The 25,994-nt window shown below is 46.4% G+C and overlaps 1 protein-coding gene across 4 annotated transcripts in view; it reads right to left on the bottom strand.

Annotated features, from left to right (window-relative positions):
• RUBCN (rubicon autophagy regulator) overlaps positions 1 to 25,994 on the bottom strand; it is a 74,412-nt gene that overhangs the window by 18,972 nt on the left and 29,446 nt on the right. For 2 of the 4 annotated variants that reach the window (XM_087965579.1, XM_087965581.1), the window contains exons 6-15: positions 25,544 to 25,685; positions 23,825 to 24,376; positions 21,534 to 21,578; positions 16,983 to 17,078; positions 15,373 to 15,488; positions 13,632 to 13,833; positions 10,538 to 10,639; positions 10,175 to 10,249; positions 8,155 to 8,215; positions 2,356 to 2,491 (exon numbers count right to left, since the gene is read on the bottom strand). In XM_087965579.1, the coding sequence (XP_087821705.1) occupies positions 2,356 to 2,491; positions 8,155 to 8,215; positions 10,175 to 10,249; positions 10,538 to 10,639; positions 13,632 to 13,833; positions 15,373 to 15,488; positions 16,983 to 17,078; positions 21,534 to 21,578; positions 23,825 to 24,376; positions 25,544 to 25,685 (1,527 nt within the window). The remainder of the gene's footprint in view (positions 1 to 2,355; positions 2,492 to 8,154; positions 8,216 to 10,174; positions 10,250 to 10,537; positions 10,640 to 13,631; positions 13,834 to 15,372; positions 15,489 to 16,982; positions 17,079 to 21,533; positions 21,579 to 23,824; positions 24,377 to 25,543; positions 25,686 to 25,994) is intronic. The other 2 variants (XM_087965582.1, XM_087965580.1) reach the window with 1 other exon arrangement.

Below are 25,994 nucleotides of genomic sequence, written 5' to 3'. Positions count from 1 at the left end.
CGCTTGCATGCTCGTGTTCGCGTGCCAGCAACCAGAGGACAATGCCCCCCTATGCCCCCTACGCATGCGCGCGCAATCCCCACCCACCCAGCCACCGCCCCCTTACCTGCACTGCACCTCACGGCTGATTTTCGGCCGGTTGGAGGCCTCTTTCGGCCTCCCAGAGGCTTGAGGAAGGCTTTTGCAGGCTTCTGCAGGCCGAAAACTAGCCATGTTTCACCACTTCTGGTATTTTTGGAAAAAACAGGAAATGACGAAACGGGCCTAATTTTTGGCCTGCAAAGCTTGCAGAAGCCTTCCTCGAGCCTTTGGGAGGCTGAAAAAGGCCTCAAACGGGCTGAAAATCAGCTGGGAGGCGCGCGCATGCGCAGTGAGGTAAACTTGCCCGCAGCTCGCATGCCGGCACAAAGGGCTCTGCGTGCCACCTGCGTCACGCGTGCCATGGGTTCACCATCTCACGGCTCTAGGGGGCAGTGCTCATCTCCATTCCTTGGCCAAGGGAGCCAGCATTGTCCAAAGACGCTTCCGTGGTCATGTGGCCAGCATGACTATAGCTGGGGTGAGCTTCAAAAATTTTTAGCAAGAGGTCCTCTGCCAGGTTGCTGGGTGGGCGTGGCCTAATCGGCCTCCTGCACCACGGGGGGCATTTTTGTCCTCCCCGGGCTCTGGAGGCTCCCTGGAAGCTGGAAAAGGGCCCATTTCTGGCCTTCTCGAACTTCTGGGAGGCTCGTTTTTTGCCCTCCTGAGCCTCCGCGGCAGTGGTGGGATTTCAATTTTTTTACTGTGGGCGTGGCTAGGTGGGCAGGGCCATGTGACTGGATGGGGGTGGCTTTTTTGCAGCAACCCTGCCTCCCCCATCCCCGCTTTTTTGGACCTTCTGGGGCTCAGGCAAGCCTCCTGAGGGTGGTGTTTTTTGCTCCCAGAAGTCTTCCCTGGATCCCAGGAAGGAAAAAAAACTGAGCCTGGAGAGGGGGCACACAGCAAACCCCCCCCCCACACACACACCATTTTGGGACCTTCTGGGCCTCGAGGAAGCCTCTGGGGGGCGTTTTTGCTCTCAGGAAGCTTCCCTGGGACCCAGGAAGGAAGGCAAAAAATGGAGCGCGGGGGTGTGGGGTGGGGTGCTGCACCCCCTTCCCTCCATTTTTTGCCTTCCTGGGCCTCAGGGAAGCCTTCCGGGTGAAGCAGTCAGACAGCGAGGGGGATCCTGGCACAGCTGAATGGTAGGAACAGCTGATTGTCGGGAGGGGAAAAAAATAACTTAAGGAATGACTGGGCAGGGAAGAATGCAGTCAGCGATGTTACGCATGCGTGATAAGGACTGACTGGGTGGGGAGGGGGAGGGGCAACCAGGTTGGGGGCGTGGCCAGCCAGCAGTTACTAGCGGTTCGGCGACCCACGCCAAATACTTGCTACTGGTTCGCGTGAACCGGTGCAAACCGGCTGAATGCCACCACTGCTCCTCTCATGCCCTGCACCCAAAACGGGCCACGTGGGGACTCCTGGGAGGGGTGGGCGGGGCCAGCCAGAAGTGGGATTTGGGGATTCTCTGTCATGCCCCTGTTGGAATCTGATTCCGAGGGGGAGGTCGAACAGCTGACAGGGAGTGGGAGTGTGGCTCCGGTGGCTGTGGAGGAAACTGTGGAAGGGCACAGTCCAGCTGGGCATTCAGAGGAAAACCCAGGCCCACCCCCTCTTCATCCTACGGCACACAGGGAGGAATGGAGAAGGGAGCAACGTGGGTGGCATGGCTTACGAAGGAGGAAAGGGCCCTGATTCCCTTCATTAGCTGCAGCCAGGAACACAGTGTTTAAAAAGGGAAGCTGTGCACAGGAAGCTGTTGGAAGCAAATCGTGACTTAACTTTGTTTGTCACATCTTATCTGGGTTCTGGCATCCTCCCGACTGTGTGTTTCGTTATCTTTTGAGGTCTTCAATCTCTTATCCTGCCCTGTCTTGTTAATTGCTGCAGTTGTGGTTTGTGTTGGTTTTTATTTATAATTTATATGTACTTTGGGTTTGGGCTGAATTTCTTCCCTTTAAAAACTGTTCTTGGGAGAGTTTTCTCTCCAGCTGATGATAACTGGACATTGGGGGCCAAGTTGGAGGAATTAAAGGGACTTTACCTACTTTTGTGACTTTGTTGCTTTTGTGCCACGCCTCAGGTCATCACATTCTCCAAACTGCGCAGAATCTTAGTTAGGGGGCTCTCCCCGAATCCCTGTGAACCCCCAGCAGCCCACCCCTGCTATACACCAAAGACGCACGGAACGCTTTTACCTTCCCACCAAAGAAGGTGGGAAGGCAAGCGAAATTAGTCAGAGTAGTGGCTGACCTTCTGCCCAGAGATACCTACCTTCTGTGGGGCATCATGTTCGGGCACCAGCCACTCCAGTTCAGAGGCCGCGGGCAGCTGCATCCCTTCGAACTGCTTGAGTAAGCCCATGGCTACGGCTTCTGCCGAGTTGGAGTTGAGGAAGCTGTGGTAGCTCCTGGAGGAAGCGGTTGAGACAACAACCCATGTAAAAGAAGCAGGATGGGATCCTCGGTGCCTTTCAACCGCGGCAACTTTAAGCTGTGGGGACTTCCGCTCCCAGAAACCCCCGGTTGTATGGGTGGAGCTCAACAGTCAGAATGCCCCAAACCAGTCAACCTTGACAACTTTAAGATGTGTGTAGACTTGGGGGGGGCGGAGCTGGCGTCGCGACGATACGGCATGCGATCTCGGAGGTCTGAGATCGCTGCCGATATCTTTGCTTCTGGACGATCCTATCGGATCTAAATCGTCCCGAAGAGACGGTGAAAGTGAAGAGCGCATCCTGTCGATCCCAGGGATACTGCAAAGTCCCTGGTAGATCCAGGAGAGGCTCTTCTTGCCAGCGGCAAAGAGGCAGCCATTAAAGCTGCTGAAGTTGGGACAGCTCCGAAACGGAAGAGAACAGAAAGAGAGAGTGTGACGGTTTGGTGAGAACTTTTTCTTTATTCTAAGATCTGAAAGGACACCCTAAGGAAAAGAAAGAATCTGTAAAAGTTTTGACAGAAGTGATTAAGCGGCGATTTTAAACAGGAATGTCAAAGTAATGTTTTGTTTTGTTTTCTCATTGCTGGATTTTCTATACATGATCTTGTATTTTGAAACTGGACTGGTTTTTTCGTTTATATCTATTTTTTTCTCCTTTTTGATTTTGTAACCTTTTTGATTTTGTAACAGATCAGAATTTTATCTCAGATTCCAAAACATAGAGGAAGAAAAAGGACAAAATCTAGCTGAGATAATGATAGAAATATTGGCTGAAGCTTTGGAAATAACTGAAGAGAAGATGATGGATGGAATAGATGAGGTTTATCGAGTTTTCACAAGATACACAATGAGAAATAGCCTACCAAGAGAAGTTCACATCAGATTTACAAAAAAAGCCATTAAAACGCAAATATTGCAAGTGGCAAGAGAGAAAACATTGAAATATAAAGATAAGGAGATTGCGGTTTTGAAACAAGTACCCAGAAGAGTGAGAGAGATGAGAATACCGATTCTTGACCAAATTGCTACTTAAAAAAGAGGTGAATTATGGATGGCTGATTTCAGAAGGTTTAATGTTCACATGGCAAGAACAGAGATACAGAATTGATTCAATTGAGAAAGCTGAATCATTTTATACAGAATTTTTCAGAGGGAAAGAGGAAGAGGCAGAAAAAGAAATTTCACTAATTGAATTCCAAGCGGACTGCCAAATGACGACTGAAAAAGAGGAAGGTGTAGTAGGTGGAAAGGAGGAAGCCAAAGGACAACGTGAACCAACATCCACGAGAGCTGCCAAACCTAATTATAAAATATAACCATGGAAGAGAAAAAATTGATTACAATTAATATAAATGGACTTAATTCAGCCGTTAAAAGAAGGAAAACTTTCCATAAATTAGAGAAATTAAAATTTGATATTATCTGCCTACAAGAAGTACATATTAAAAAGCAATATGAAGAATTGTTGATACAGCCAAAACTAGGGAAAATATTTACCTCCTTGACACAATGCAAGAAAAGAGGAGTGGTTTTTTATATATTAAAGAGACCATTCCAGTGAAATTGATCTATACTGATTACGACGGAAGAATACTAATGGTGGAAATAATGGATAATAATACGAAAACACTCCTGATTGCAATCTATGCCCCAAATGATAAACAAGAAGAATTTTATAAAAAATTACATATCAAAATAATTGAACTGGACTATGCTAATATAGTTATGATGGGAGATTTTAATGGAATTGTAGACAACAAACTGGACTATACAGCACAGGAAACAATAAAGCAAAACAGAAAGACTCTCCCTAAATCTTTTTTTAATATGGTAGACGAAATAAACTTAAAAGATACATGGAGAGAAAGAAATGCTAAAACTAAACAATACACCTTCTACTCAAATAGACACTTATCATGGTCCAGAAGAGATACGATATGGATGTCAACAGAATTAATATCTAACATTCAAGAAATAAATATTGAAACAAGTACTTGGGCAGATCACAATCCAATGACAATTAAATGGAAAGGACAAAAAAGAAGATCTAGATGGACATTAAATAATACTATTTTAAAGGAAAAAGACTTCACACAGTGGATGGAGAAAGAATTGGCTTTTTTCTTTAGAGAAAACAAAAAAGAAGATACATCAATTCAGAATGTAAGGGATACAATGAAGGCATATGTTAGAGGCTTGATAATAGACTATACAAGGAAAAGAAATACCATGAAAAGATTAGCCTCTAAGGCATTAGAGGATGAGCATAAAGGACTTGAAAAAGAGCTACAGAAAATGCCACAGAAAAAGGACATCAAGCTAAAAATGGATATAGTTAAACATAAAATGGGTCAAATAGAAAAAGAAGAATTAGCACAGAAAATTAGAGGTGCTAAACAGAACTACTTTAAAGACGCAAACAAACCAGGTAGATGGTTAGCATTCAAATTGAGAAAGGAGAAAGAATCAAGGAAAATATTGCAATTAATAGATGATCAAGGCCAAGTTTGCTATGGTAGTAAAGAGAAGAAGGAAATCATTCGAGACTTTTATGTTGGCAGAGGCATTTTAATCCACATTTCTTAAAAAGTTGTCATGGTTGGAAAAACACTGCTTTAGACTGCCCCCTACAGGCAGGTTGAAGAACTTACTTTTCTGGAAGAAGCTACGGGGGTGGGGGTGGAACCAGATATTTTCCTTCCTTCCTTCCTCCCTCCTTCCTGTGTCTTTCCATTCCTCCTTTCTGTCTTCCTTCCTTCACCAACTCCTTCCTTCTTTTTCTTCCTTCCTTCCTCCTTCCCTCCCTCCTTCCCTCCCCCTCCTTCCTTCCTTTCCTTCCTCCCTCTTATCCCTGATCCCTCCTTCCTTCTCTCCCTTCATTCCCATGTCCTTCCTTCCCTTCCTCCCTCTCATTACTTCCTTCCTTTCCTTTCCTCCCTCATTCCCATCTCCCTCCCTCTTTCCTTCCTTCCTTTCATTCCTTCCTTCCTTCCTCCCTCTCATTCACCTCCCTCTCTGCCTCTCATTCCCATGTTCTTCCTTCCTCCCTCATTCCTGCGTCCTTCCCTCTCTTCCTGTCTTCCTACCTTCACCATCCCCTTCCTTCTTTTTCTTTCTTCCTCCCTCCCTCCTTCCTTCCCTTCTTTCCTTCCCATGTCTTTCCTTCCATTCCTCCCTCTCATTCCCTTCCTTCCTTTCCTTCCTCCCTCTCATTCCCATCTCCCGCTCTGCCTCTCATTCCCATGTCCTTCCTTCCTTCCTCCTTCTCATTCCCATCTCCCCTCTCATTCCCTTCCTTCCTTCCCTTCCTTCCTTCCTTCCTGTCCTCCCTCTCATTCCCATCTCCCGCTCTGCCTCTCATTCCCATGTCCTTCCTTCCTCACTGCCTCCCTCCTTCCTTCCTTTCCTTCCTCCCTCCCTCATTCCTGGGTCCTTCCTTCCCTCCCTCCCTCCCTTCCTTCCTTCCTTCCTTCCTTCCTTCCTTCCTTCCTTCCTTCCTTCCTTCCTTCCTTCCTTCCTTCCTTCCTTCCTTCCTTCCTTCCTTCCTGTCCTCCCTCTCATTCCCATCTCTCGCTCTGCCTCTCATTCCCATGTCCTTCCTTCCTCACTGCCTCCTCCTTCCCTCCTTTCCTTCCTCCCTCCCTCATTCCTGGGTCCTTCCTTCCTTCCCTCCCTTCCTTCCCATGTCCTTCCTTCCCTTCCTCCTTCTCATTCCCATCTCCCCCTCTCATTCCCTTCCTTCCTTCCTTCCTTCCTTCCTTCCTGTCCTCCCTCTCATTCCCATCTCTCGCTCTGCCTCTCATTCCCATGTCCTTCCTTCCTCACTGCCTCCCTCCTTCCCTCCTTTCCTTCCTCCCTCCCTCATTCCTGGGTCCTTCCTTCCTTCCTTCCTTCCTTCCCTCCTCCCTCCTCCCTCCCTTCCTTCCTTCTTTCCTTCCTTCCTTCCTTCTTCCTTCCTTCCTTCCTTCCTTCCTTCCTTCCTTCCTGTCCTCCCTCTCATTCCCATCTCTCGCTCTGCCTCTCATTCCCATGTCCTTCCTTCTTTCCCGCCTCCCTCTCGCTCTTGTCCTTCCTGTCCTCCCTCATTCCTGGGTCCTTCCTTCCTTCCCTCCCTTCCTTCCCATGTCCTTCCTTCCCTTCCTCGCTCTCATTCCCATCTCCCCCTCTCATTCCCTTCCTTCCTTCCTCCCTTCCTTCCCATGTCCTTCCTTCCCTTCCTCCCTCTCATTCCCATCTCCCCTCTCTCATTCCCTTCCTTCTTTCCTGCCTCCCTCTCGCTCTTGTCCTTCCTGTCCTCCCTCCCTCCCCGTCTCTGTCCTTCCTCTACCCTCCCTGCCTTCTCCCCTCCTCTGGAAGGCGTCCCCCTGCCTTACCAACAGGAAGCACCCCCTCCCGTGCCTTGGCTGCCCTGATGACTCCCATCTGCTCTTAACCGCCGCTGCTTCTCCTGCCTGGTCCAGGCTGGGCTCCCCCCATCCCTGGGGTGGAACACAGAAGCCAATGCTCTTCTCAAGCCCTGGGTGGTTACTCCCTGACGCAAGAGGTGGACGAGCAACTGGAAGCTCTCCGGGTGAGCCTGGCCCTAGTTGCCTTTTAATTCAGGGGTCCTGAAGGTGGCCTCCAGCTTCTCCCTCCAGCGGGATTGGACCCAGCCTCAAAATAATCCTCAGAACTTCCAAATGACGGTTCAGTCGAGGGAAATAAGAAGGCTGGTATTTAGCAACCTCCTCCCCACCCACCCATCCAAAACCACTCAATTACACACTCACCAAGAGCACAGGTAGTCCTCGACTTACGACCATTCGTACAGTGACCCGTTTTAAGTTATAACGGCATTGGAAAAAGCCATCAAACTTCAGGCGATTGGCAACTGGTTCATATTTACGACCGCTGCGGTGTCCCGGGGGGGTCATGTGATCTCTGTCAGGATTCCAGCAACCGCCCTAATGAGATCATGATTCTCGAGCCAAACTTCAAACAACTTCGAAGGATTCATTAGAGGCGACATACTGGCCCTGCCCTGGATGAAGCCAACTCTGGCCTACGTCATTCACAGTCCCCTGTGGCCCTGTTTCCACCCTCCACCCTCCCTGGGGGTGTGTCATAAATCAGATTCCCCAACTGAGCACCTTCCCAGGCTGGGTGTCATCCATCACGTTCTTCAATTAAATATATTCCCGGACAAAAGCTCTGGTAGTTTAGTCACAATCTTTTAAAGATAAGAGTTGGAATGGACTTCCGCTTCCAAACCGCTGCACTGCTCTTCCAGATTTCCTCCTTCCCCCCCTTTTTATTTTTTTATGGCAGCTACTGAAACAGGCCTAGGAATGTTTTATGAGTTGACAATCCCCTTTTGGGACTTCCTGACTAACAAAGTCAACGGGGAAGCCAGATTAAACTTAACCACTGAATGAATCGAAGGGTTACTAATTGAACGACCGCAGGGACTTATCTTAGCAATGGCGGCAAGAAGGGTTGTAAAATGGGGGCAAAGCACACTTTAACAACTGTCTCACTTAGCAACAGAAACGTTTGGGCTCAGTTGTGGTCGCAAGTCGAGGACTACCTGTCTCTGAATCCAGGTTGGCTGGGCTGAGGGAGGGAAAATGAAGCATCAGAAGAAGGCGTACGTACCCGGAACCAGAGGAAAGGAAGGACTTTTTACTCGGAGGTTGGTTCCTCTTGATGTCCGCATCTAATGTAACAGAAATAAGGTTATAATAGAGAAATAACATATTTCATTATTAATGTATTAACAGCAGCTAGAATTGTATTTGCACAAAATTGGAAAAATGAGAAAATCCCGACGGAGGAGGAAACAATTAAAAAAAATAATGGAATGTGCGGAAATGAGTAGATTAACAATGGCAATTAGAGAACAGGAGGAAAAAGAGTGCTATAAAATTTGGGGTTCATTTTATGAATGGCTATGTCATGCCCATGGTGGAGACTGACTCTGAGGGAGAGGAGGAAGCCGACAGGGAGTGGAAATGTGGCTCCGGAGGTTGTGGAGGAGGCTGGGGAAGGGCAGAGGCCGGCTGGGCAGTCAGAGGAGGATCCAGGCCCATCCCTTCTCCATCCTAGGGCACGCAGGGAGGAGAGGATAAGGGAGAGATGTGGTCTACTGGGGAGGAGAGGGCCTTGATCCTCTTCATGGGCTGCAGCTGTGACAACTGGATAAGAGGACGAACATGCGTACGGGCCAGTGCTGGAAACAAAGCATGGAAATATCTCTAGTTTATGGTTCCTCTCCTAGTTTGGCGTCCTTCCCAGCGTGTGTTCTGTTATCTGTGGACGTCCTCCAGCCCTTATCTTGCCTGGTTTGTGTTGCGGCATTTCTTCTTGTAACTGCTTGTGGGGGAGTTTTTTGTCTCCAGTCAAGGATATTTGGAGCTTGGAAGCAAAGTGAAGGAATAAAAGGAGCTTCACCTGTTTTTTGTGACTGTGTTTATTTTGTATCCCACCCTGGGTCATCACAGGTTAGATAGAAAAATAAAGAAATTGAAATATGTAGTAATACTTGTAATATATTATAATTGACTAACCTTGAATGAGGTAGAGAATGAATATAAGTTAGCAAGAATGAGGTATGTTTTTAAAAGATGACAATTATAATGTCAATAATAATATAACATTTGTACAATATGATATAAAATGCTGATTAGAATGGTTTATAAATGTATAACAAGAAATGTATAACTTTATTATGTGCGCAAGATATATGTACCCAACCGACACACTGCAGAATTGAAAGATGGTTTCATTTGTTGTCTTTGTTGTTAAAATAAAAAAAACTTTTTCAAAAATAATAATAACACAACAGAGATGAAAAAATGTCAAATTTGAAACAGAAGGCAGAATAACATAGTTGGAAGGGACCTCGGACATCTTCTAGTCCAGGGGTAGAGAAACTTGGCTCTTTTATCACTTATGGACTTCAACTCCCAGAATTCCTGAGTGAGCCATAAAAGGTTCCCCATCCCTGGACTACTGGTTTTTCAGTTGTGAGGGAAATCAATTTTTGACTGGAATGGGACTGTTTAATATACAAATGTAGGACATATAAAGAATTAAAATATAGCTTGAGAAAGTGGGAGGGCGGATGATTTCAATTGAGTAGTTCTAAGTAGACAAAATAACATTCTTTTATTAGTACAAAGTTATTAAATGTGGCGCAGCAGAGAAAAAGGATTTTACACTGGGACGGATCGTGATTGGTCCGTGTGATGTGATGATGGGAGAAAAGGGGATGGATTGTAGTTTGGGACATTGCAGGAAGTCTGGGAAGCTTTTAGTTTCAAGATTCCAAAGATGTGCCAGGTGCTATTCTAATAAAGGTATATTTGAGATTATGCTTGCCTCGGAGTTACTGATTGGAATGGAGGTTTGCTGGAACGCTGATGGACAATAAGCGACCAGCAAGGGGGAGGAACTGGACAGAGAAAGTTAACTGGGAAAATTGGCTGCGCAAACTCCAGTTCTGGGGTTGGTATACTGTAAACCACTTGGCTTTTAGTAAAGTAAACCTTTTACTACCATTGGAGTTGAGGGTCTTTCTTGCCTAAAGGGCCAAATCTGGGCAGGTCTGACACCCAATCTATTTTGTCATATTTGATATGGACTTGCCAAGGGTTCAGGAAGGGAAAGGGATTACCTGAAAACAACGAGGCCATCGAGACAGACAGGTCGCTGTTGGACATGTGAATCAGGTTGGATCCTTCGTTTCCATCTGCAGGACATGGAGGGGATGACAGGAGAGCGTGTCTCAACAGGAGAATGGAAAGGCCAATTGCAATACAGCTAGTCCTCGATTTATTCCAATAAAGGAGCCGGCCCATTACTAAGTGATCGTGCAAACACAGAGATGTTGCAACGGTTAAATGTGGAAGACGCTCCCAAGTCGCTGATGTTCAGTGCCGTCATAACTTTGAACGGTCACTAAATGAATGGTCGTAAGTCGAGGACTACGTTGTAAAGGAAGGGTAGCTCAGGGCTCGTTCTACGGAGCTCATCCTACCTCGGATCTCGTACTCATCCACCTCTTCCACAGATCCCGAATCGGAGGGGCAGGTTGAGTCCTGGGAGCTGAAATACGATCCGCTGTCTGTTGCTTTCAGACCTGCAAGAGGGAAGAAGCTTCAACGACCTGATCATGAAGATACTTCACTGCTGTTCTCACCCAGCCTTCGCTAGCGTCTACGTCTGCTTTTCCCTGGGAGCCGGCTTATTGTTTTCCTCTGCTCTCCTCTCCTCTCCACGTCTACGCCTGCCTTTCCCTGAGAGCCGGCTTATTGTTTTCCTCTGCTCTCCTCTCCTCTCCACGTCTACGTCTGCCTTTCCCTGGGAGCCGACTTATTGTTTTCCTCTGCTCTCCTCTCCTCTCCACGTCTACTTTTCTCTGAGAGCCGACTTATTGTTTTCCTCTGCTCTCCTCTCCACGTCTACGTCTGCCTTTCCCTGAGAGCTGGCTTATTGTTTTCCTCTGCTCTCCTCTCCTCTCCACGTCTACGTCTGCTTTTCCCTGAGAGCCGACTTATTGTTTTCCTCTGCTCTCTCCTCTCCTCTCCACGTCTACGTCTGCCTTTCCCTGAGAGCCGGCTTATTGTTTTCCTCTGCTCTCCATGTCTACGTCTGCCTTTCCCTGAGAGCCGGCTTATTGTTTTCCTCTGCTCTCCTCTCCTCTCCATGTCTACGTCTGCCTTTCCCTGAGAGCCGGCTTATTGTTTTCCTCTGCTCTCCTCTCCTCTCCATGTCTACGCTCTGCCTTTCCCTGAGAGCCGGCTTATTGTTTTCCTCTGCTCTCCTCTCCTCTCCATGTCTACGCCTGCCTTTCCCTGAGAGCCGGCTTATTGTTTTCCTCTGCTCTCCTCTCCTCTCCATGTTACGCCTGCCTTTCCTGAGAGCCGGCTTATTGTTTCCTCTGCTCTCCTCTCCTCTCCATGTCTACGTCTGCCTTTCCCTGAGAGCCGGCTTATTGTTTTCCTCTGCTCTCCTCTCCTCTCCTCTCCTCTCCACGTCTACGTCTGCCTTTCCCTGAGAGCCGGCTTATTGTTTTCCTCTGCTCTCCTCTCCTCTCCACGTCTACGCCTGCCTTTCCCTGAGAGCCGGCTTATTGTTTTCCTCTGCTCTCCTCTCCTCTCCATGTCTACGTCTGCCTTTCCCTGAGAGCCGGCTTATTGTTTTCCTCTGCTCTCCTCTCCTCTCCGTCCGTCTGCCTTTCCCTGAGACGGCTTATTGTTTCCTCTGCCTTCTCCTCTCCACGAGAGCCGGCTTATTGTTTTCCTCTGCTCTCCTCTCCTCTCACGTCTGCCTTTCCCTGAGAGCCGGCTTATTGTTTTCCTCTGCTCTCCTCTCCTCTCACGCTACGCCTTTCCCTGAGAGCCGGCTTATTGTTTTCCTCTGCATGTCTACGTCTGCCTTTCCCTGAGAGCCGGCTTATTGTTTTCCTCTGCTCTCCTCTCCTCTCCATGTCTACGTCTGCCTTTCCCTGAGAGCCGGCTTATTGTTTTCCTCTGCTCTCCTCTCCTCTCCATGGCATATGCGCATCTGGGATGGGCCTAATCTGTTCCTTCCCCCTCACTCAGCTCAGGCCCCGAAGACAGCTGCCTCTCCACCTGGGGATGGACGGAAGGCCCCGGTTCTGCTTCTGTCTCAGATGCCATTTCCTTATCAGAGCCTTCCAAAGGCTCTGAAGCTGGCCCAGGCTCCCCTTCCCCCTCTGGCAGCCGACAAGCCAGAACTATCATCAACAGGATGCAATACAGGAAGTAGACAAGTTACAATCACAATTGAACCTTGCAATTATGGTCATGAGTTCTAACAGTCGTAAAGTGAGATACCATGTGAGCGGACCTGATTTTACGACCCTTTTTTTGTGGTCGTTAAATCAAAAGGGGCCCAGCTGTTAAAGACACTGCGCTTATCGGCTGGAAAGCAGGCAGTGAAGGTTCGAGACCCGAACATCACGCGATGGGGTGAGCACCCGCCCTCGCCTCAGCTCCTGCCAACTTAGTAGTTCGAAAGCACGCGAATGCGAGTAGGCAAATAGGTACCACTTCGGTGGGAAGGGAACAGCGCTCTATGATGTCACGCTGGCCATATGACCGTGGAAATGTCTTCGGGCAACGCTGGCTCAATGGCTTTGAAACAGAGATAAGTACCGGCCCCTAGAGTCAGCAACGACTAGTGGAATAAAATCTATTTACTCTTGAGAATCTATGGAGATTCTCAGTCATCCAAGTCATGTTTGTCCCTTTTTCAGGAGGCAACTGGACTTTCTTGTTTTCTCTTTGAATTTTTTGAAAAATTGCAGACCACAGGAACCCTTTTGCACTACTCAGGTGACGCTGAGGATACAGATAAACCTCCAAGCGGCCTCAACGGCTCTCTAAAAAGGATGCAAATAACCAGCTGTCTACAAGGAGTATAAATCCTTCCATTCCCCACTATCCTGTCAGATGTCAGGGCTCCGAAAATACACCCCCATTCAAATCATAAGTCTCTAGCCGCATCTGTCAGAGTAAAAAAAAAAAGATTTATTAGGAGTGACCATGTCGGCGTTGGGTGCAGCCGACTCTAAGACGCATCATTCATTTCACCCTTGACCCTGGTCTTCCCCCCACTCCCTGAATGTATATTCTCCAATGGGACACATCCATAGCCAAGAGTCACCAATCATGCTCTCCAGTAATAATCTTTCGCGCCAACAGTTTCGGCTGCCTAGCAATTATCTGAAGCATTTAAAGAATGCCCTACTTTCCCCACTCCCTTTCTGCTGGCCACTAAAAAGACCAAATAAGTATTTTTTTAGTTGACGTTAAAGCTAAAGAAACTTCTTGGGATGAGAAGCAAAATGTCTTCAAAGAAAAAAACAAGAAAATCCAGTTGCCTCCTGAAAAAAAAGCCCCTTTGGGACTTTACCTTTTTACTCTTTACATTAAGTCAACGCTGCAGAGTTGAAGTTCTTAAATAGGTGTTAAAATTTGCTAAGCTTGAGAAAAGCTGGACGAGACGCTTCAGATCCCAAACCTAGTTTCGGAGACAGCCTGAGGTCTCACTGATGGCTTTGGGATCTCAACGGAGCGACCTTCCAAAGGACAGGAAGCACTCACTGTCAGAAGCCACATCCTGGCATGCTGGGTGGAGGTAGCGGGTCCGGATTTGTTGCCGGCGGATACGGATCTTCTGCTTCAGGTCTTGTATCACCTTGTCGCTTTCCTCTTCCTCCTCTTCCATCTGACGGTTCATCATGTTGCATTTCATCAGCTCGATGGCCGCAATGAGTGACTCGGAGATGCTGAAGTGAGCGTTTTCCTGGGACGAAGGGAGAGACGCTGTCAAGCGGAGAATTAAACGCTTGAATAGAATAGAATAGAATAATATAGAACAGAAATTAGATTAGAAATGAATAGAATAGAATAGAATAGAATAGAATAGAATAGAATAGAATAGAATAGAATAGAATAGCATAGAATAGCATAGAATAGAATAGAAATAATAGAATGGAATAGAAATAGAATAGAATAGGAATAGGAATAGAAATAATAGAAATAGAAATGGAATGGAATGGAATAGAATAGAAATTAGAAGAGCAGAGTAGAGTAGAGTAGAGTAGAACAGAACAGAATGAAGGAATAGAATGGAATAGAAATAGAATAGAAATAGAAATAGGAATGGAATGGAATGGAAATAGAAATGGAATGGAAATAGAAATAGAATAGAAATGGAATAGAATAGAAATTAGAAGGATAGGATAGGATAGGATAGGATAGGATAGGATAGGATAGGATAGGATAGGATTGGAATGGAATGGAATGGAATGGAATGGAATAGAATAGAATAGAATAGAATAGAATAGAATAGAATAGAATAGAATAAGGTAATAGAATGGAATAGAAATAGAATAGAATAGAAATAATAGAATGGAATAGAAATAGAAATGGAATGAAATGGAAATAGAAATAGAAATTAGAAGAATATAATAGAATAGAAAATGAATAGACTAGAATAGGAATAAATATTGGAATGAAGAATAGCATAGCATAGCATAGCATAGCATAGCATAGCATAGAATTCTTTATTGGCCAAGGTTGATTGGACACACAAGGAATTTGTCTTCGGTGCATAAGCTCTCATTGTACATAACAGCTATAAGTGACAAATCATGATCACAGTCATCATAAAAAATACATTCATCAGCCCAACAGATAGATAGTCCTCGGCTTATTAGTGACCATTTAAAGTTACAACCCCCAGCCCTCCTTTTAGGGATACTTAGGACTTGGTTCTGAAGTTTTTATGCCCCCACCCAACACACAATCACATGACCACATTTGGCGCACTCAGCAACTGACTTACTTTTATGGCCATTTGCACTGTTCCACAGTTATATGACTGTTTTACAGTGGTTTTTCCCCCCCGAAACCTAACATTTACTTCTGATTTTTGGCACAATCGGCCCCATAGGAAAGAATGGGTTTGCTTAAAAAAACACAGCATTTGCTTTGTGACTGCAATGGTCACTTTGGGAGCATGGTGTTCACTTAACCCCTGCCACAAAAATGGATGTAAAATTGGGTTGATGCTGTGGGAGACTTGCTTTACGACTGTCACGACTGTAATGGACAGGCTCCATGAGGGTCATACATTGAGGGCTACCTGTAGAACAATCCAAGCAAAAATTAAAGTTTTTATTTGCTCACGTCCAATAGACAGTAACTTGCCAGATTAAACCTTTACCTAAACCTTGTAAAAAAAAATATCTTGAGAAAAACAAGAAGGACTTGAGAGGCTCCTTTGCACGGTTCCCACCGATTAATCGATGTCTCTGTCTCAGGATTTGTTCAGCCCTACCTTCTCCAAGTCTGCACAGCTGCCAAAATCTTGTTCCGACAGGTAGCTGATCAGGGACTGGCCTTCCGTAGGCCTCCGGAACATCCCTTCACCTGGATGGAGATACTGGCGGGTGTCTGGCATGCATGGGGGGGGCGGAAAAAGGAAGTTGCTTTCAAAACAAGTGAAGGTGAATGTATGAGCCTCAGGATAACATTGCTGATAATATCTATCTGTATCTATGTTTGTCTATTTTTGTCTGTCTCTTTCCTTTCTTTCTTTCTTTCTTTCTTTCTTTCTTTCTTTCTTTCTTTCTTTCTTTCTTTCTTTCTTTCTTTCTTTCTTTCTTTCCTTTCTTTCCTTCCTTCCTTCCTTCCTTCCTTCCTTCCTTCCTTCCTTCCTCTCTCACTCTCTCTATCTGGATAGATGAGATAGTGACAGATAGATAGATACCGTATTTGCCGGCGTATAAGACGACTTTTTTGCCCCGAAAAACATGCCTCCAAGTGGGGGGGTCGTCTTATACGCCGGTATATCCACTGCCGGCTTTCGGATGCTTGTTGGACGCAGCGAAGGCGCCTCTGGCTTCCTGGATCCCCTGCGTCGCTTCCGCTTCATCCCGCTCGCCTCGCTCCGCCCGAGGCTGCAGCCTTCCTGCTCTTCCCACGGCCCCTGGCACTCCGCCCTGCCGCTGCAGCCCCGGGGATTTCTGGAGGGCGTTTCTGGTGGTGGTGGGGGGTCGTCTTATACGCCGGCAAATACGGTAGATAGATAGATAGATAGATAGATAGATAGATAGATAGATAGATAGATAGATAGATAGACAGACAGACAAGAGAGAGAGAGGGGGATTGATGGGTGAATGGATAGATGATGAATGGATGGATGGATAGATAGAAGATAGAAGAGTGAGAGAAAGATGGATGGATGGATAGTTGATGGATGGATGGATAAAGAAGAGTGAGAGAAAGATGGATGGATGGATGGATGGATGGATGGATGGATGGATGGATGGATGGATAGATAGATAGATAGATAGATAGATAGATAGATAGATAGATAGATAGATAGATAGATAGAAAGAAAAGTGAAAGATGGATAGATGGATGGATAGATGGGAGATGGATGAGAGATGGATAGATGCATGGATGGATAGATGGGTAAATAGGTAGGTAGATAGATAGAATGAAAGGGATAGATGGATGGATAGATGGGTAGGTAGGTGGATAGGTAGGTAGATAGATGAAATAGAAGAGTGAAAGATGGATAGATGGATGGATGACAGAGGGGAAAATGCATGGATAGATAGATGATAGATAGATAGATAGATAGATAGATAGATAGATAGATAGATAAAAGATGGATAGATGGATGGGTGGGTAGGTACGTAGGTAGACAGATATAAAGTTGCAAATTTGAATGGTGGCTAAACAAAGAGTTCTAATTTGAGAACTGCTTGTACATATAATTTTTCTGAAACCAAGCTGGCCTGAACTCCTGTCTGGTGGGTTCCAGAATCTGATCCATTCTGGACTCAGGGTAGCAGCTAGTGGAAAAAGTATTCTATGGCGACCTCTCCCACCTTTTGAAGGGACTCTGAAGACAAACGCTGTAAACGGAAACAGGCTCACCGTATTCGACGTACACCGATCCGGGGGTGCTTCCATCCATGTTCTGCATGGAACAGGAAGCGTTGCCCTTGTACTGCGAAACGTCTCCATTGGACTCTAAGGCACAAGACGTGAAAGAAAAAGAGGCCATCAAATGCCATGATCCACACGGGGGAAGCAGCGGACGGAACTGAGTGGGTGGAAGGGAGGAAAGGGGGAACGACCGCATCAAGCCGGAAGGAGAGAACACAACAAATGTTGGGTGAACAGAGACTCACAAGACGCAACAACAGATGCATTACAAGTAGGAGGAGGGGGGGGCATTCCAAAAGAGGTTGGTTGCAGGGTTCTCGGTGCTCTCTGAGCCTGGTTGCTTTACTGGCAGACGTTTCCTGACCCAACTAGGTAACATCATCAATGCTAGAAGGGAGGAGTGGTTGTGGAGAGGAGGAGGAGGAGGAGGAGGAGAACTATGTGGTCCTTGATGCTCTCTGAACTTGATTGTTTTCTTGCAGACCTTTCCTGACCCAACTAGGTGACATCATCAGTGCTAGAAGGGAATGGGATTTGCAGAGAGGAGGAGGAGGAGGAGGAGGAGGAGGAGGAGGAGGAGGAGGAGGAGGAGGAGGAGGAGGAGGAGGAGGAGGAGGAGGAGGAGGAGGAGGAGGAGGAGGAGGAGGAGGAGGAAGAGTAGGTATGTGGTCCTTGATGCCCTCTGAACTTGTTTTCTTGCAGACCTCTCCCGACCTAACTAGATAACATCATCAGTGCTAGAAGGGAGCGGGGTGTGCAAAATGGAGGAGGAAAATAGGAGATGACGGTGATGGTACGGTAGTAGTGGTGATGCGGATGGTAGTGGAAGAGGAAGAGGAGGAGGAGGACTGTAGGATGCTTGGTATTCTTTGAGCTCGTTCGTTTTCTTGCAGACATTTCATGACCCAACTAGGTTACATCATCAGTGCCAGAAAGGAGTAGGGGTTTTCCCCCCCCCTCTCTATTTATACACTAGTACAAGTCACCCAGATGACTAGAATTCAATGTCTCCTGGTAACTATCCCAATGTCATCCAATTGGCTTTCATGTCTAAGATGGGACTAGAACTCACCCTCTCCTGGTGATTGGTCCAAAGTGATCCAATTGGCTTTCATATCTAAGGCGGGACTAGAATTCATCCTCCTTCTGTCAATTGGCCCAAAATCACCCAATTGGCTTTCATGCCTAAGGCGGGACTAGAATTCAGTCTCCTGGTGAATTGGCCCAAAGTCACCCAATTGGCTTTCATGTCTAAGGTGGGACTAGAATTCATCCTCTTCTGTCAATTGGTCCAAAAATCACCCAATTGGCTTTCATGTCTAGCTAGAATTCATCCTCCTTCTGTCATTGGCCCAAAATCACCCAATTGGCTTTCATGTCTAAGGGGGACTAGAATTCATCCTCCTTCTGTCAATTGGCCCAAAATCACCCAATTGGCTTTCATGCCTAAGGTGGGACTAGAATTCATCCTCCTCTGTCAATTGGCCCAAAATCACCCAATTGGCTTTCATGCCTAAGGCGGGACTAGAATTCATCCTCCTTCTGTCAATTGGCCCAAAAATCACCCAATTGGCTTTCATGCCTAAGGCGGGACTAGAATTCATCCTCCTTCTGTCAATTGGCCCAAAAATCACCCAATTGGCTTTCATGCCTAAGGTGGGACTAGAATTCATCCTCCTTCTGTCAATTGGCCCAAAATCACCCAATTGGCTTTCATGCCTAAGGTGGGACTAGAATTCATCCTCCTTCTGTCAATTGGCCCAAAATCACCCAATTGGCTTTCATGCCTAAGGTGGGACTAGAATTCATCCTCCTTCTGTCAATTGGCCCAAAAATCACCCAATTGGCTTTCATGCCTAAGGTGGGACTAGAATTCATCCTCCTCCTGGTGAATTGGCCCAAAAATCACCCAATTGGCTTTCATGCCTAAGGTGGGACTAGAATTCATCCTCCTTCTGTCATTGGCCCAAAATCACCCAGCATTGGCTTTCATGCTAAGGTGGGACTAGAATTCATCCTCCTTCTGTCAATTGGCCCAAAATCACCCAATTGGCTTTCATGTCTAAGGTGGGACTAGAATTCATCCTCCTTCTGTCAATTGGCCCAAAAATCACCCAATTGGCTTTCATGTCTAAGGTGGGACTAGAATTCATCCTCCTTCTGTCAATTGGCCCAAAAATCACCCAATTGGCTTTCATGCCTAAGGTGGGACTAGAATTCATCCTCCTGGTGATTGGCCTAAAATCACCCAATTGGCTTTCATGCCTAAGGTGGGACTAGAATTCATCCTCCTTCTGTCATTGGCCTAAAGTCACCCAATTGGCTGTCATGTCTAAGGTGGGACTAGAATTCATAGTCTCCTTCTAGCCTGGTGGCTTAACCATTAAACCAAACCAGCCATCGCACCAAAGCCTTGGAAGATGATGCCATCTGTCCTATAGCCGAGTATAAACATAGCTTGCAAGTGACCTTATCCTGAATTTTTGGGGTCATGACGCAGTTCTGAAGCTTTGAAGTGCCTAGACAATATTCTTCCCTGTGCTGATTCCAGAGGGTTATAATTCTGGAATAAGGCAGATTTTGAAATCTTTATTCCAGGTTTACATCAATGTCTCTGAACCATGGCAGCTTGAAGATACGTGGGACTTCAACTCCCAGAATTCCTGGGAGTTGAAGTCCACGTATCTTCAAGCTGCCGAGGTTGAGAAACACTGATTTAGAAGCCTGAACTGAACATGGGTTGAACCTCCATTCAGCCCAAATGTGCCCCAGGCGTTGGGTGTTTCACATCGTTGGCACTCTTTATTCCCTTAAAAATAGGCCAGTCCATACAGTGGAATGATAAATGGGAACAAGGATAGGAAAAGACGTGCTGAGAACAAAAATGGCATCCTCCACAGATGCTGGCTTAACAGCTGCTCTTCGCAGCAGACCTGAATCTAAGCCAGCATAGGCTGGGAGCACCAGGTTGGGGACCTTCTGATGCAGAAAAGGCAATAATAGAAGGACGAAGGAGAAAGGAGGTGAGGAAGACATGGGTGTCCAGTCTCAGTTTAGAATTCCAGTCATGGTTTGGCACCATTTCAGGGAATGGATCCCTCACCCATGGACAACTTGCTAATGAGAGCCTCTGAGGGCTTAGAAAGGACCTCGGAGGTCTTCTAGTCCAACCCGCCGCTTAATCAGGAGACCCCATTTCAGACAAGTGGCTGTCCAATCTCGTCTTAAAAACCTCCAGTGATGGAGCACCCACAACCTCCAGAGGCAGGTTGTTCCACCGGTTAATTGTTCCCACTGTTAGGAAGTTCCTCCTTGGAACTAACACAGGTAGTCCTCGACCGATGACCACAACTGAGCCCAAAATTTATGTTGCTAAGTGAGATATATTTTCAATTTCATTGTACACGTGTTGTGCATTGGCAATAAACATGATGATTGTTAAGTAATAACTCTTTCCTTCCTTCCTTCCTTCCTTCCTTCCTTCCTTCCTTCCTTCCTTCCTCTTTCTTTTCTCTCTCTCTCTCCCTCCCTCTTTCTTTTCTTTCTTTCTGTTTGGCTCAGATAGATGCATCTATAGTGAGAAAGAACTCTTCCTTTCCTTTTGGGTCCTTCCTTTTTCCTTCCTCCCTTCCTTTCTCTTTCTTTTCTCTCTCCCTCCCTCCCTTTCTTTCTTTCTTTCTTTCTTTCTTTCTTTCTTTCTTTCTTTCTTTCTTTCTTTCTTTCTTTCTATCTATACGGCTCAGATAGACACATCTATAGTGAGAAAGATCTCTTGCTTTCCTTCTTCTTGGTCCTTCCTTTCCTTTCTTTTTTCCTTCCTTCCTTCCTTCCTTCCTTCCTTCCTTCCTTCCTTCCTCCTTCCTTCCTTCCTTCTTCCTCCCTTCCTTTCTCTCTCTCTCTCTCCCTCCCTCTTTCTTTTCATTCTTTCTATCTGGCTCAGATAGACACATCTATAGTGAGAAAGAACTCATTTCTTTCCTTTTTTCCTTCCTTCCTTCCTTCCTTCCTCCCTCCCCTCTCTCTCTCTCTCCAATTGTTAAGTGAATCACTTTAGTTCCTAAATTGTTGAATGAATCTGGCTTCCTCATTTAATTTGCTAGGGAGAAGATAGCAAAAACCGACCACATGACCCCAGAACTCCGCAACCGTCATAAATATGAGCCAGTTACCAAGCGTCTGAACTTTGATCATGCACGCTTTGGGATGCTGTCCCGGTCATAAGTGTGAAAAACCGATCATAAGCCCCCCTTTTTTCCCAGTGCCGTTGCAACTTTGAACTTTGGTCACGAAATGAACTGCTGTAAGTCAAGGGCTACATGTGTGTTCCGTGACGGAGGCGTGTTCTGTGGGGCAAAGGATGCGGAATATTCATGCTGGGGAAGAATTTAGAAAAAAAATTTCTCAATTCCCAGACGAGAACCTTTAGGAGAAATTTGCAAAAGTCTCGAACTCGGGGCACAAGGAAAGGCCAACGGGTGGGAAGGGGAGGGGCGGGAAAGAGAAGGGAAGATGGATTTTGCAGCATGCCGGTTCCCAAACCTGCCACTGGGTCTTCTATTATAATGCTGATGTCTCTGCGCCCTCCTAAGGACGCGTGGCGAAGCAGGAAAGAAGGTTAAGAGAAAAACAGGATAAAAATATTAAAAAGGTGGTTATTTTTCCGGGAGAGAATCCGATCGGGTCCGCACTGGGGAGCATCAGTGTTGTCGCACACAGATCTTCACAATCCCATTGATGATGCTCTTCAGCCATAACCATTTCCCCCCCCCCCCTTTTTTTTTCCTGAATTTTTATAGCTGTTTTTTGGCAACTTTAAGACGGGTGGACTTCAACTCCCAGAATTCCCCAGCCAGCCAGCCATGGCTGTTTCTTTTTCCCTAAAAAATGGAGAGGTTGCAGAGGAAGGGATGACAAGAGAGTATAAGCTATGCTGGCTGGGGAGAATTCTGGGAGCTGAAGTCCAACCCGTCTTAAAAGTTGTTCAAAGTTGAGCAACGCGGATCTATAAGGAGTTTTTCCCAACCAGAATATCCTCCAGGTGAGCAAACTTGAACTCCCAGAATTCTCAAGAACTGTCATATTGACTTAGATGGCTGGTGTCTGAGGTAGAAGAGGTACCATCAAAGTATCACAAAGGTGTTTTTTTTTCTTCAGGAGGCAACTGGACTTTCTTGTTTTTTTCCACTGAAGACGTTTCGCTTCTCCTCCAAGAAGCTTCTTCAGCTCTGGATGGTGGGGAAGGGAAGAATTTATACTCCTTGTGGACAGCTGGTCATTTGTCTCCTTTTTAGAGGGTCGTTGAGGTCACTTGGAGGTTTGAAAGAGGGGTCCAAGAGGCCATCTAGGTCAAAATGGAACAGCCCTCTCTCCACAGAGGGGTAGGGATATCTCCACTCTACAACACAGTCCTTTCAGCCGTTCCCAGAAGGCGCCACATCCATCCGCACCGCCCAGGTGACCCTGAGGACCCAGACAAACCTCCAAGTGGCCTCAATGGCTCCATGGAGGAGGATCCATCAGAACGGAAGAAGCTTCTTGGGATGAAAAGCTTGCTTGTCAGAAGGTCGCAAAAGAAGATCAGGGGACACGGCGGCGTCATAAATATGAGTCAGTGGACAAGCACCTGAATTTTGATCACGGGACCGTGGGGGAGGCTGCCACAGTCGTTAAGTGTGAAAAATGATCCCAAGGCACTTTTTTCAGTGCGGTTGTGACTTTGAACAGTCACTAAATGAACTGTTGTAAGTCGAGGACTACCTATAGTAGAATAGAATAGAATAAAGAATATAGAGAATAGAATAGAATGGAATGGAGTATAGAATATAGAGAATAGAATAAAATAAAATATAGAATATAGAGAATAGAATAGAATAGAATAGAATAGAATAGAATAGAATATAGAATATAAAGAAATAGAATATAGAGAATAGAGAATAGAATAGAATAAAATATAGAATATAGAATAGAAAGAATATAGAATATAGAGAATAGAATAGAATAAAATATAGAATATAGAGAATAGAATAGAATAGAATAGAATATAGAATATAAAGAAATAGAATATAGAGAATAGAGAATAGAATAGAATAAAATAAAATATAGAATATAGAGAATAGAAAGAATATAGAATATAGAGAATAGAATAGAATAGAATATAGAGAATAGAATGAAATATAGAATATAGAGAACAGAATAGAATAGAATAGGAATATAGAATATAGAATATAAAGAAATAGAATATAGAATAGAGAATAGAGAATAGAATAGAATAGAATAGAATAAAATATAGAATATAAAGAAATAGAATATAGAATATAGAGAATAGAATAGAATAAAATATAGAATATAGAGAATAGAATGAAATATAGAATATAGAGAATAGAATATAGAGAATAGAGAATAGAATAGAATACCAGAGTTAGAAGGGACTTTGGAGGTCTTCTAGTCTAAGCCCCCCATACCAGTGATGGCGAACCTTTTGGGCCCCATACCCAAAATGCAAGGGGCACACACCCCTGTGCATGCATGGCAGAGACCTGAAGACCAGCTGGTTGGCTGGCGGGAGGCATACACATGCGCAGTGGAGCTGAGCTGAGGAGATGGCGCACGTGCCCACAGAGACAGCTCTGTGGGCCACCTGTGGCACGCATGCCATAGGTTCACTACCACGGTCCTTATACCATCTCAGACAGATGTTTATCCAATCTCTTCTTAATGATTGGAATAATCCAATCTCTTCTTCTCTTCTCTCCTTGACACTTCTACGTGTCAAGACACACTTCTACACACACACACACAAAAAAACAACAACCCCGGTTCTCCCCTCTTACCGTGAGCTTTCGCAGAAGCTACGTTGGTGTCCGAATGGGAACGCACGTGGCTCCGTTTGGGCTTCCCTTGCGGGATCGAGGCCTGTCCCTCGGAGAAACTGGACCGTCGCAACAGCGAGGACTTCCAGCTGCCTCCCAGCTCCCCCCAGGAGGAGCCCGATTCCTGCTTCTGGGAGCTGCTGGATGAAAACAGGTTGGAGGTGCTGCTGCCCGAACTGTTCAGAGTGGCCGTGCCGGATTCTTCGGGGCTGTCGCAGGGCCGACTCGCCCGGCCGAGATTGCCGATGGCCAGGTATTCCGGCCCGTCTGTCTCATCTTGGCTTCCGGACCAAGAATCTGAGTTTGGGTTGGGCAAAGGCCCGGGGCTTGTTCCAGAAGCCGGGACGTTGTCGTCGTCATTGGGGCCAGAGATCCTGAGATGAGGAGGAGGAGGAGGGCCAGCTGGAGGTTGGGAGCACCTGCCTTCCTGGTGCCGGTGAGCGGAAGTCCAAGCGGCATTTTCTTGAGACTGGGTGGTGCCACCGAACGCCGGAGGGCTTGATAATCTCCTGTCTAGGAAGAGAAGGAGAAAGAAACAAGGACGCTGCCTTATTTTCAGCGATGATATGGATACGAGAACATAGCCCAATGGCCGTCAACGTTCTCGCCCAGCCCAGCCCACCTCGTGGGAAAATAGGAGGAAGGAGTTTTAGATATGCTTGCCACCTTGAGTTAGTTATCAAAACAATAAAGGCAGGATAAATTAAATACGTTCTAAGACGTTCTAAGACCATGATGGCGAACCTATGGCACGCGTGGCACGCAGAGCCATTTGTGCTGGCACGTGAGCCGCAGGCAAACTTACCTCACTGCGCATGCGCGTGCCTCACAGCTGATTTTGGGGGCTGGTTTGAGGTCTTTTGGCCTCGAGACTTCCTCTGCAGGCTTCCGTTATTAAAGGAAGTGATGAAACGGGCCTATCATTTGGCCTGAAAAGCCTTGCAGAGGCTTTTTCCAAGCCTCTGGGAGGCCGAAAAAGGCCTCAAACTAGCCCCAAAATATCAGCTGTGAGGCGCAGTGCAGGTAAGGGGGTGGGGTGGTAGGGAATTGCATGTGAATGCGCAGGGGGTGAAGGAATTGCATTGCATTCTGGGTGCTGGCACATGAGTGCGTGCGTGCTGGTGCATGCACAATTTTTGGCACAGGAGCCCCAAAAGGTTAGCCACCATTGTTCTAGGATATATTCAAGAATGTTCCTCTGGAGATCCGTATCGGAAGTCCTCGATTTATGACCAGAATTAGGACCAGAATATCCGTTCCTAAGCAAGGCAATTGTTAATGGCAATAGCACTTAGACTTATATAGCGCTTCACAGGGCTTTCCAGCCCCTCTCTAAGCGCTTTACAGAGTCAACCTCTTGCCACCCAACAATCCGAGACAGCTTGAAGACTTCTTCAACTCCCAGAATTCCTCCTCCTCCAGTCGTGTTTAGCTCAGGAATTCTGGGAGCTGAAAGTCCACAAGTCTTAAACTTGCCACGTTTGAAGACTCTTGCACTAAGGAAGGCAATGAATAGAAAATCAATAAAATTTATTTAAAAAATTTAAAAAAAACACCTGCAACGAACGTCAACCTCAAACCCAACGGCGGCATTTGTGCTGCAGCAACTGAGTGGCAGAAAAGAGATTTTTTTTAAAAAACAAAAACAAAATCCGGAACACGCCACCACTCGGGGCTTACCTGGGATGTTGGCACAGGTGGACGGAAGCCCGGAGAAGGAGCCAAGGTACCGAGGGGCTGCACTTTCGGCCGAAGCGGTAGGGGTGGGTCCCAGGAGGGCTGTGAGGCTCTTCGTCCTGGAGGTTTCCCCTTTCCTGGCAAACTGAAAGGAGGGAGGGCCACGTTGAGGCAAGAGCCACGTAGGGCACGAAGGGTCCCCACTAGTGGGGCGTGTCCTGCTTGGAATTGGGCCGTGTGAGTGGATGGAGCGTGCGCAGATCAACTTGCATTGAATGGAAGGCCACCCATGTGGCCCCAGTTCCCCCCCTCTCTCTCCCCCTGCTGGTTACTATATAAAGGATGACTGAAAAAAGAAAGGAAGGCCCTAAAACAGATGGAAATCCCAAGGAAGGAAGGAAGGAAGGAAGGAAGGAAGGAAGGAAGGAAGGAAGGAAGGAAGGAAGGAAGGAAG

Source organism: Notechis scutatus, chromosome 4, assembly GCF_049901735.1.
Source record: "Notechis scutatus isolate UNSWTSFEM ecotype Mainland chromosome 4, rNotScu1.2, whole genome shotgun sequence".
NCBI classification, from domain to species: Eukaryota; Metazoa; Chordata; class Lepidosauria; order Squamata; family Elapidae; genus Notechis; species Notechis scutatus.
This window is presented reverse-complemented; position numbering and strand designations above follow the sequence as displayed.